Consider the following 12,839-nt stretch of genomic DNA (forward strand, 5'->3'; position numbering starts at 1 on the left):
AATTTCTCTGAGAAAAATGCTGAATTTGTCCTGGTGTCTGATAATTCAGCAGCGCCTGCAAGTTGTTTGTATTCGGCTGGGTGCAGCAACGTGCAGGCAGTAGGAGGTCTTTCTTATTTCAACATTCAGCTGGGAGCAAAAGTTATCTTACCTCTATTAAAATCCCCTCAAAATTGCAGGGCACACAATGGTCTCTCCAACAGGTATATTAACCCTGTAAGATATTTTAAAATGCAACCTCTATGTAACCAATTGAGTAACCTAGAAGGGATTTACTGTCACATTTGTCATCTGTTACCAATATCTTTGCAGCAAATTAAAAAATAATAATATTATTTTGCTACCAATGTTGCGGGCATCATTGGCACCCACAATTGGCAAAAGAGGGTACCTGAGGAAGAGGTGTCCTGCCTCTCGGATCCGTAGGCAGCGATGCCCGACAGGGGTGCATACATGGGCACTAGAACATCCCAGGGAGAAATACAGCACACTCCCACAAGGTTAGGACTGGAGCTGTGCTTCCGTAGAGCTGCAGACACTTTAAACATGCCTATTTCAAAGTGGAATACTCTGCTAAAACAGCTTCCATTAATTTCAGGCTGAAAATGAATGATTATGAGTAAAATAAAGTGCCGCAAAAATGCCGCTAAATTTCCATATTTGTGCCGCTAAATTTCCATATTTGTGCCGCTAAATTTGCTAATCCATGCCGCTATATCCTGGGGGGTCTGTCTAATGTACGCATCCTATTCAAAATTAAAATGAATAGTTTCCTTTTTAATTCTAATGCCTTTGCTGCAATGGCTTCAATTTCTTTTTTTCTCGTATAAAACTTAGCCTTTTGCTTATATTTCTTCACATCCTTTATCAAATTGGACAAAACTCTTCTCTGAAACATTTTTCTACGTATCTCTTTAAACGCTGTTTTTCTGTTTAAGTAAATCTTTTCAGTTGCAGAAGGCATATTTGCATTAACTAAATTCTCAATTTTTTCCTGTCCTTTTCTTTTCAAAACATTCTTTCCAGTACAGACATTTTGTACATTTTTCCTTTTTTTGAATATGTTCTTTAGAAAATTTTTTGTCTGCTTACCAGAAGATTTTTTCTTTTTCCCAACATGAGCATCTTCTACTAACTTAGGTCCTCCAGTTGTCTTCAAATATAGGTTTTTTTTGTGGTCTTTTTTTACTCTGGATTTTGTAGGCATCTTAAATTTTGTTCACTGCTCTTCAGCAATACCTGAAAAAAACTAAAAAAAAAAATCCTTTATTTTATTTAAATATATTACTACATTTGTTTTCACAATAGTCACAAAACGAAATTTCTTTGCCAATTTGAAAGCACACTTACTACTCTTTTTTTTGGCAAGTGATAATCACTTTTACAGACTGACACATTATGAATCCACTTTTCAGATTTTTTAAAAAGCACATGTCTAAACTGCTTTTTCAGACCACCACCATGTGTAACCTGGGTGACTGCCTACACTCCAGCAAGGGCAACCAGCCTTAGTGATGCTGTATGTATTTGCATTACTGACTGAAACCTCAAACCCCACTCGCTTGTAAATACTGTGCATGATTCCACATGGTAAGCAGCTGGGTGTGTGCTAAGAGTCTGCTTCTGCACCAAAAAATGGCTACCCCTTTTCATCTAATGCAACTGTGAAATCACCAGAGCAAAACGCAATAAATCTCTGCCTGTAATTCCCATATGCACACAGAGTCATGTTTTCACATTAGTCACAAAACGAAATTTCTTTCCCAATTTGAAAGCACACTTACTGCTCTTTTTTTGACAAGTGATAATCACTTTTACAGACTGACACATTATGAATCCACTTTTCAGATTCTTAAAAAAGCACATGTCCAAACTGCTTTTTCAGACCACCACCATGTGTATCCTGGGTGACTACCTACATTCCAGCAAGGGCAACCAGCCTTAGTGATGCTGAATGTATTTGCATTACTGACTGAAACCTCAAACCCCACTCGCTTGTAAATACTGTGCATGATTCTACATGGAAAGCAGCTGGGTGTGTGCTAAGAGTCTGCTTCTGCACCAAAAAATGGCTCCCCTTTTCCATCTAATGCAACTGTGAAATCACCAGAGCAAAACGCAATAAATCTCTGCCTGTAATTCCTATATGCACACAGAGTCATGTTTTCACATTAGTCACAAAACGAAATTTCTTTCCCAATTTGAAAGCACACTTACTGCTCTTTTTTTTGACAAGTGATAATCACTTTTACAGACTGACACATTATGAATGCACTTTTCAGATTTTTTAAAAAGTCCATGTCCAAACTGCTTTTTCAGACCACCACCATGTGTATCCTGGGTGACTGCCTACATTCCAGCAAGGGCAACCAGCCTTAGTGATGCTGAATGTATTTGCATTACTGACTGAAACCTCAAACCCCACTCGCTTGTAAATACTGTGCATGATTCTACATGGAAAGCAGCTGGGTGTGTGCTAAGAGTCTGCTTCTGCACCAAAAAATGGCTCCCCCTTTCCATCTAATGCAACTGTGAAATCACCAGAGCAAAACGCAATAAATCTCTGCCTGTAATTCCTATATGCACACAGAGTCATGTTTTCACATTAGTCACAAAACAAAATTTCTTTCCCAATTTGAAAGCACACTTACTGCTCTTTTTTTTGACAAGTGATAATCACTTTTACAGACTGACACATTATGAATCCACTTTTCAGATTTTTTAAAAAGCACATGTCCAAACTGCTTTTTCAGACCACCACCATGTGTAACCTGGGTGACTGCCTACATTCCAGCAAGGGCAACCAGCCTTAGTGATGCTGAATGTATTTGCATTACTGACTGAAACCTCAAACCCCACTCGCTTGTAAATACTGCGCATGATTCCACATGGTAAGCAGCTGGGTGTGTGCTAAGAGTCTGCTTCTGCACCAAAAAATGGCTCCCACTTTTTCCTTCTAATGCAAATGTAAAATTACCAGAGTAGTACGCAATAAATCTCTGGCTATAATTCCTCTTTGCACACAGAGTCATGTTTTCACATTAGTCACAAAACGAAATTTCTTTGCCAATTTGAAAGCACACTTACTGCTCTTTTTTTTGACAAGTGATAATCACTTTTACAGACTGACACATTATGAATCCACTTTTCAGATTCTTAAAAAAGCACATGTCCAAACTGCTTTTTCAGACCACCACCATGTGTAACCTGGATGACTGCCTACATTCCAGCAAGGGCAACCAGCCTTAGTGATGCTGAATGTATTTGCATTACTGACTGAAACATCAAACCCCACTCGCGTGTAAATACTGTGCATGATTCCACATGGTAAGCAGCTGGGTGTGTGCTAAGAGTCTGCTTCTGCACCAAAAAATGGCTCCCCCTTTTTTCTACTAATGCAAATGTAAAATTACCAGAGTAGTACGCAATAAATCTCTGCCTGTAATTCCTATTTGCACACAGAGTCATGTTTTCACATTAGTCACAAAACGAAATTTCTTTCCCAATTTGAAAGCACACTTACTGCTCTTTTTTTTGGCAAGTGATAATCACTTTTACAGACTGACACATTATGACTCCACTTTTCAGATTCTTAAAAAAGCACATGTCCAAACTGCTTTTTCAGACCACCACCATGTGTATCCTGGGTGACTGCCTACACTCCAGCAAGGGCAACCAGCCTTAGTGAATGCTGAATGTATTTGCATTACTGACTGAAACCTCAAACCCCACTCACTTGTAAATACTGTGCATGATTCCACATGGAAAGCAGCTGAGTGTGTGCTAAGAGTCTGCTTCTGCACCAAAAAATGGCTCCCCCTTTCCATCTAATGCAACTGTGAAATCACTAGAGCAAAACGCAATAAATCTCTGCCTGTAATTCCTATATGCACACAGAGTCATGTTTTCACATTAGTCACAAAACGAAATTTCTTTCCCAATTTGAAAGCACACTTACTGCTCTTTTTTTTGACAAGTGATAATCACTTTTACAGACTGACACATTATGAAACCACTTTTCAGATTTTTTAAAAAGCACATGTCCAAACTGCTTTTTCAGACCACCACCATGTGTAACCTGAGTGACTGCCTACATACTAGCAAGGGCAACCAGCCTTAGTGATGCTGAATGTATTTGCATTACTGACTGAAACCTCAAACCCCACTCGCTTGTAAATACTATGCATGATTCCACATGGAAAGCAGCTGGGTGTGTGCTAAGAGTCTGCTTCTGCACCAAAAAATGGCTCCCCCTTTCCATCTAATGCAACTGTGAAATCACCAGAGCAATACGCAATAAATCTCTGCCTGTAATTCCTATTTGCACACAGTCATGTTTTCACATTAGTCACAAAACGAAATTTCTTTGCCAATTTGAAAGCACACTTACTGCTCTTTTTTTTGACAAGTGATAATCACTTTTACAGACTGACACATTATGAATCCACTTTTCAGATTTTTTAAAAAGCACATGTCCAAACTGCTTTTTCAGACCACCACCATGTGTAACCTGGGTGACTGCCTACATTCCAGCAAGGGCAACCAGCCTTAGTGATGCTGAATGTATTTGCATTACTGAGTCCAACATCAAACCCTTAAATTATTCTTTTTTTATACCAGTACACCTTAATTTATCGTGAAAACATAGTCCATATTATTTTACATGTTCCTCACATTTAAATTTCTCCCAAAACAGAAAATAATAAACACAACTTCAACAAAAAGAATTACATTTCTATTATTCATTTCTTAATTTACCATATACATCTCCTCTCAAACTCTAAACTCACCTTTAAAATTAGTTAGTTGTGAAAGAAATGTGGCACTCAAACAGCAGATTATCAGAGCCAGGATCTCTGTTCTCTACACCTCTCTCCTCTCAGCAGAACCAGATAATGGCAAAGTTTCCCTCTATTTTTCCACACATATACATGTTAATTTCAAATCTCAGTGCTTCCCCCTTTTTTTCAAATGTAATCACACATTTCTATTGGTTGAAAACCAACCCTTTTCCAAAAGTACCCTTCCCCCAACTTGACTTCTGCCTAGTACCCTTCCCCCAACTTGACTTCTGCCTGCTACCATAGCAACAGCTCATGGAACACTGCGGTGTGGAGTTAGGTCAGAAGTTCGCCAAACAATGTTTCAATTCCACAGAGCAAGAGTGCTTGACTTTTCTAACCTAACAGCAAATCCATAGTACTGTTCTTTGGTAACACATTTTTCTGTACCAACACAAAACATGCTTCTATAAATTTACACATACAGCCTAGTTTTTAGTGTAGAATGGTATGAAACAGCCAATCAGTTCTTTTTAAAAAAAAAAAAATATGTATGCCTCCATTTCCAAACTGTCTTTCATTTCTTTTTACCATTCTACTGAAATACACCTCCTGAGTGCATCCAGATCTCCTTTGAAGATGTTCACAGTGTGGATTGTAGGACACAGCTATGTCTTCTGGAGTGAAAAGTTTGCAGAGAAAACAGGTATGGTGAGAGACCTTGCTTTGCCAAATGTAGACATTAAATGGATTGGTCAGAGAGGGTTAAAGTGGCTCCAATTGATGCCATTGGTGAAATCCTTCATGCAAAACCAACACCCTGACCTCATAATAGTGCACTGCGGTGGCAATGACCTAGGCACTTTGACTGGGGTAGGCCTGGAAATGCTTATTAAGGACCCCTTTGCACAACTGTTTTCACTTTTCCCTAAAACTGCCTTTGTGTTTTCTAACATATGCCAAAGGCAAAAATGGAACTGGTCCAATCATTTCTGTCCACAGATTGACAAAGCAAGAAAGCACGTCAACAAATCTGTTTCTGCTTTCCTCCGTGACTATGGTATGGGTTCCATTTACCACAACAACTTGCGTTATGACATGCAAGACATTTATAGAGGAGATGGTGTGCACTTCAATGATGAAGGGAACAGAGTCTTCCTCTTGAACCTTAGACTCTGCATCGGTACTTACTTGTAGGTACCACTAAAAAATCAAATCACTTCATAAACACAACGGCTCTTTTTAGAGCCCCCTAATATCTAAACACTTAAATCTGCATTTCATTTCTTTTTTTATTATTTTTTTTACCGTACGCTTACCGTACGCGTACCCCGCGATGTTTTTTTAAAATCAATAAATGTTTTCTTTGTACTTTTCTGTCCTTCTTTGACCCTCTTACAAATGTTAGGGGGTCTGTAACTCTCCTCCTTGCCCCCTTTTCTTGTTATCACTCTTTTTTTTCTGAGTGAAACACATGAAATGGCGGCCGCCGCTTCCTGGTTTCGACCGATTCGAATGTTTACTAAGATCTAAGAACCAATCAGAATCGCGCTCGCGCACGCCACCGTACGCGTACGGTAAGCGTACCGTGAGCGCACCGTAAGCTGGCTCAGATATATATATTGATTTAAAGGCTATTTTCTCAGAATCTACTGAACAGATTTACACCAAACCTACAAAAGGCACTTCCTTGACCTGAGGACTACCTCTCTGCCAAATTTCTAGTAATTCTGTTCAGCCGTTCGGGCTGTAGCCCTCTCTAAAGGTCCTATGGAAAAATGCATGGGAAAAACGCGTTTTGGGACCCCCCTTTTATCTCAGCCCCCGCTTGACAAATCCCCCCGAGACTTTCAGGGAAGGAGCGGAGCGTAGCGCCCCACCTATTTTGAAAAATTCGCGAGGATTCGTCGACCGGCGCCAAAGTTATTCAAAATAGAATGTTGCGGATTTCCTATGGAAACGTGGTCCTAACTATAACTACCTACTGGCGACCGCCAGTAGGTAATATATATATATAGATGTATATATATATATATATACGTATATATATGTGGGTATATATAACACAATAGCACACAAACACACATGACATACAACATAACAGAACCATTTTTATAAAGCTGTTGTATTTTTTACATTTTTTTGTTGGTTTGAACTTAAGAAAAGACATAAAGAAGATGAACATGGAGACAAAACAAACGGGAAGCAAAATATCTAAGGCAATATTAAACAATGCACTGGGACGGGTGTTAGCCCCGGGCCAACCTGACCTCCATCATTTTGTGGCCGAAGAAGACATGGCACAGATAGCATCTGCCCTAGAACCCTGTCCACAATAGTGGCCAGGGCACAAAATCAGCTTTCAGCAGCTATAAAGCTCGTCGTAAAGTGAGGGTGAAGGAGGTCTGTTGTAGCTGACATTAGTTATGGCAACCTGTGAGCAATATCAAACATGACAACGAGGAAGGAGACAAATGCCATAATCCTTGGCCTGCACCATCTATGGCCCAAAAGACCTTGAAGAGGTGACAATTGCAAACATGACACTCCCCTTCAACCTCAAAGAAATGAAGAGGAATGATGCCTGGGGCTGCTTACACCTGCCTCATTCCTTGTTGGCCCACATTATTTTGTTATCCAACCAGACCCAGGGGAGGTGACAGCAGCAGTATTGGCCTTTTTGCAATAGCAAACAACATCCATGTAATCAGCTGCTTTGATGCCCTCCCTGTGTCAGCATTCTGAGGCTCTTTTCTCCATGACCTACACAATTTTAGGCCTCTGCACTTAGACGTCGGTGCCTTAGATAAAAGCCTTTTAGTAGATTACAAATAAATCTCATGCGACCACTTAAGGTACCACACTTCCAAATCAAATATTTTCATATGCCAAACTAAACCCCGCATAACCTTGTAAACATGGACTATCCACCTACTCCAACAGGCATTTAAGAATCATGGGGTCATTATGTGCTTCATGATATCCCTTCTTCCCAGATAAATAGGTCACCAAATCCTACTCCTACTCTGACCCACTGTCACATTTTACCTCACCTTGGTCCAGACCAGGATCACCCTGATTTTCCCTTGTCCAGACTATACCAGTGAATCGTGTTGTACCCAAATATTACAGGTGAAATATAGAAAAGCAGATGCTTTGTGACCATATTATAGACTTCATAATCTTGTCAGAGTAGAGTTAATTATAACAAAGCTTCACATTCCATGATGGTATTTTGTCAATCTTATGGTCACAATGTATCTGCAAGTGGATATTTCAACTGTGTCATTGTGACCTACAACACGATGAACTATGTTTAGAGGCATCTGCCTTTCTACTTTACAGATTCCATCATTTCTAGAATGGTATCACCTGAGAGATATTTTCAGTCTCTTCACAAGATGCCAGAAGCAAGACATAACTAATTCAAGGCAGTCCACATCAACCACTTGGACATTCATGGTACTGCACCGCTCCTCTTTTAGCACAAATCGTGCATCTACCACCCAGGAAGGACTCCCAGATTCAAGTTGGCCCCATGTCTAACAATTTTTAGGCTGAGATAGGCTTCCATCACTTGGGCATCCCTTGTTGTCCAAACTTTGAAATTCTCTCCTATCAAGAACAGATGTTCAAAACAGCCTGGCGTCCAAATACTTGTAAGGACCTGCCTGCTCCCAAGCACGTGTGCTCCAGAAGCTGACATTGGTCTGTCACTCAAGGATACCAATCAGGGAGGTATGTAATTACCAGGTTGGCTGGACCTACCTTGCATCCTTAAAAGCATCACTTGTACACCTATGCACTGCACCAGGTGTTCAGCAGCAGGCGTGGAGCACCACTGCAGCGACCATGATCATGACAGCTAATGCTTCTCACATAGATGACATTATAAACAAAACCTTTTATATGGGAGCCCAGAACGGCCCGTCGGGGCCCCACCAGCCGCATGAAGAGATATGTTTTTTAATGCTACAATACAAAGCATAGGAGGATAGAGGCTAAATGAACTAAATTAATTTGTGTCTCTCTTCCAAAGATAATTTTAAACCGGCTCAATTGAAAGTTTTTTTGCCTTTTCTAGGACCTCGCTAAACTTTACTTTCACCGGATTCCGAGTTTGATAAATCAGCAGCAGGCCAAATAAAACACAACCTCGTGTTCGTACACTGGGCCTTTACACAGTGGCTGATTTTGTACGTGACCCTGCCCTCCCCCTTCCACTACCCTGCACGTTACATGTCCGGGAAGGTCTGTAACTGTCAGCCTGCCTGGGGGCAAACATCCGGCTTCTCGCCTTCCAGGTGACTTACAGTTGCAAACAAACGGGGAACTAACTCACAAGGAACAATTAAGGGACCATATAAAAGTCCCCGCCGAGAGTCCGTCTAGTTCAGGAGCTGTGAACCTGAGAGAGGTGATGGCGTGGTCCGGCTCAGCTGTGCTCATCCTGTTCTTGCAGGCTGCTCTGAAGGTGCCTGGACCCTCTTCGGCCCAGCAGGTGAGGCCACTTTCTCTTTCCTGCATGATTCCTCTTCATCCCCCTTTCTACAATTCGCTGCCTCTCTTTTGACACGGATGTGTGTGACACCCGTAAACCATCGGGTATAAGGCTTAATATGCAACTCAAATTGCTTGACCTTGGAAGGATTAATGGCTGAGATGGGCTCAACACTTTGATTTGCTCGTCACAAATAGACCAATGTATTTCCCCACAGAATCAAACATTTCCAGTATTAAATTGCATGATTGTGATATGTTTAAATAGTCACACTATTCAATCACGTAAAACCTGGAATTTAAGAACATTTAGGCTGTAATAGAAACCGATAATGTTAGGGGCATAAAATACAGCAGTTGTCAGGTCATTACCTTGTTAGAGAAACGTTACTTTTTCCTGCAGAGGTGTTAGAAAAAAACCAATATTGTAATCTGTAATGTATCGCCTCTACACGTGTCTTGCTGGGAGAACTACAGCTTTAACCCATTAAACAAATGTTTGAATATCTCCTGAACTCTTGTCCCCACTCTGTAGACATGCACACACTAAAAAATATTGCAATATGCGAAGGCTAGGTCTTAAAAACATAGGGGCAGATTTACATGCCGCTTGCGTTGCCAGTAAGTCACTTTTTGTGACCCACTGGCAGCGCACTTCTCTGCCCCATATTTACAAGGACAGGAAAAGCCACGCATGGTGGCTTTCCCTGTATTTGTAAATACGACCCCTTAAGACCCAGCACTTTGCGTGAAAGGGGCGTTCCATGAGTGTTGCTGTGGGTGTTCCCACGTAAATCCCATGGAACCAAACACATTTCCAGATTTACGAGGAATTGTAAACCTGGAAATGCGTCACCCTAGGGCTTTCATAGCGAGGCGTAACGAGGAGAAATGTTTTTATTTCTCCTCGGTTTTTTTCTCTTTCTCTTCTACAGCACGCATTGAAAGAGAAAAAGAGAAAAAAAATTACTGTAGTGATTATATTCGTGCAGGAAGGCATCCCTTCCTGCACAAAAACAATTTCCCCATGACGCTGGGATCCCTGCACCATGGTGCAAGGGTGCTTCCGCCAGCGCATGGCAGCTGTTTGTGCATAAGCGCAGGGGATAGCACAGGAATGCAACACGTCATTGTAAATATGTCACATTCCTGTGCTCTGAAAGTGGCGTGGCGTGGCGCAGCCAAAGGGCTTGCAGAGCCGCGCTGCAGCACTTTCTTGGAATTCTGCCACATAATTGTTGACGTTCAAAAGTTAAACTCAGACTCGAAACCTGGACTTTATGCCTGAAGATGTTTTACTTGAATACTAGGGGGCAGATTTACAAGAAAGTGACCCAGTGCGGAACGCAAGCCATATGGCTGCGCTGCACTGAGTCATTTTCAAAGCACAGGGATGCAACATATTTACAACAATATGTCGCATCTCTGTGCTTCCCCCTGCGCTGGCGCATAAACTACTGCCATGCACCGGCGTCATTGTTTGAATGATTGTTTATATGCAGGAAGGGAACCCTTCCTGGACATAAACAATCATTAGAGGTGATTTCCTCTTTCTTTGTGTGTTGCAGAATGCAGCATACATAGAAAGAGGAAAAGAAAATAGGAGAAATTAATATATTTCTACTCGTTGCGCCTCCCTATGCCTCCGCTGGGGAGGCGTAGCATTCACACACATTTCCAGATTTATGATTCCCCGTAAATCTGGAAATGTGTCTGGTTCCATGGGTGCTGAGTGGGAACACCCACAACACCCATGGAACGCCCCTTTCACGCAAAGTGCTGCATGTGAATGGGCCATATTACAAGGAAAGGAAAAGTCACACAGGGTGACTTTTCCTGTCCTTGTAAATATGGAGCAGTAACATGCCCCACCGGTACGATACAAAAATTGACAAACCAGTGGCGCAAGGGGCTTGTAAATCTGCCCCTTGGGGACAATGGGAGTGCATTAAGTAACACCATTCAACTGCATTAAGCAACACCATTCAGCAGCTCGGTTCAGTGTACACATTATTTTAAAGAGTCGTGTAACTTACAATTATTCCGTTACTGACCTAGTGCTTGACAGCGCCATCAAGATATTGCAGGTCTGTTCCTAGATTTGGCAAGCTTTGGAAGAAAGGTACAATATGGACGATAACGCAAAGTGCCCAGAATCACAAAGTGCAGTCAAGTGAAGAAAGCATATTGTTAAAGCACAGAGGCCGAATCACAAAACAATTGTGATTGGCACTATTACATTTATAAATAGGGCAGTGTTTGGTGCAAACTCCTTTTACTACTGTATTATGAAAGGCTTCTCAGGGTGTTAATTTGTGGCAAGAATTATTGTGCATCTTTGATGTGCTGTATTTTGTTGTGATGGTGATGTTTTTTAGTGCATTTGTTGTATGTGTTGCATTGTTGCGTTGTGTTAAAGCTTGCACTATGGTTGGTGTGCTGTCTTCTGTTTTATTCTTCCTGTTTTGTTTTTTTGTGACCTATTTTTTGTTCTGCTGTTATTATGCTTTGTGGTGAGTTATTTTATGACTGGTTGTATTTTACTGTTGTGCTGGCAAAAGCAGCATCTTCCATTAAAGTTCCAGTTACAAACAGCCATTTACCACTCTATTAGGTGGGAATATTGCTGTCTTTTCCATATATGCCTCAACAATGCATATTTTGTTGTAAAGGCATAAGCGTAGTTAAGACTTGTGTGGTTAAGACTGTGTGGAACCGGCATGTGTGATAAACCCGTGCGTGGTTCTGTCATACAACCCTTCCAGGAAATGGCCTTAACAACGCGGCCTTAAGCTTGTGTGCCCTTTCCCGCCAAGCTGAACAATGCTTGCCTTAACCACTCATATGCCTTAACCACTTATATGCGTGTTTAAGGCAGTCTGCATTCTAGCTGTCTCAGTGAATGGGAGAGGAGCCAGAAGGCATGCAGCAAGAAGGACAGACCGGAACGTGGCGGGTAAGTTGGGCTGGGGCAGGTGGAGTTGGGGGCAGGTTTAGGGGTTGGGGTATGGTTTTAGTGCTCAGGGAGCGGGGCTGGGATCAGAGTAGTTTTAGGGGGCTGAGCTTTAGGGCTCAAGGCAGGGGAAAGGAAAGGGGCAGTTTTCAGGCCTAATGGCCAGTTGGTCTGGGGCAGGAGGGTGCAGGGGAGGTTTTAGATGATGTTGGTGCGGGTTGTAGGACTCAGGGAAGGGGCTGTGGTCAGAATATTTTTTAGGGGCATGAGTTTTAGGGTTCAGGGCAGATGGCAGAAAAGGGGCACTTTACAGGCTTAGGGGGCAGTTTTTACGGATCAGGGTGGGTGGGAAAGGGGCAGTTTTCAGGGCTAGGGGGCAGTTTCATGGGCTTAGGACAGGGATGCTAGGGTTGGAGTAGTATTTTGGGGGATAGGAGGTTGGTTTTTAAGGCTCAGGCTAGGGGTCAGGTCGTTTATAGGGCTGGGGAGGGTAGACTACACTGCAGGAGGGCCGCATTTTAGGTCTCAGGGCAGAGGGGCAGGGGTGTGATCTTTACCACCCATGTTCCTTTACCAATCATGTCTTTACCATACAATTGGTAAAG

At 41.9% G+C, this 12,839-nt stretch overlaps 1 protein-coding gene across 2 annotated transcripts in view; it reads left to right on the top strand.

Annotated features, from left to right (window-relative positions):
- Positions 1-9,176: 9,176 nt before the first annotated feature.
- LOC146802385 (olfactomedin-4-like) overlaps positions 9,177-12,839 on the top strand; it is a 192,887-nt gene continuing 189,224 nt past the window's right edge. The window contains exon 1 of one of the 2 annotated variants that reach the window (XM_085621974.1): positions 9,177-9,282. In XM_085621974.1, the coding sequence (XP_085478100.1) occupies positions 9,202-9,282 (81 nt within the window). In that variant the 5' untranslated portion in view covers positions 9,177-9,201. The remainder of the gene's footprint in view (positions 9,283-12,839) is intronic. The other variant, XM_085621973.1, reaches the window with a different exon arrangement.

Source organism: Triturus cristatus, chromosome 8 (assembly GCF_964204655.1).
Source record: "Triturus cristatus chromosome 8, aTriCri1.1, whole genome shotgun sequence".
Classification (NCBI taxonomy): Eukaryota; Metazoa; Chordata; class Amphibia; order Caudata; family Salamandridae; genus Triturus; species Triturus cristatus.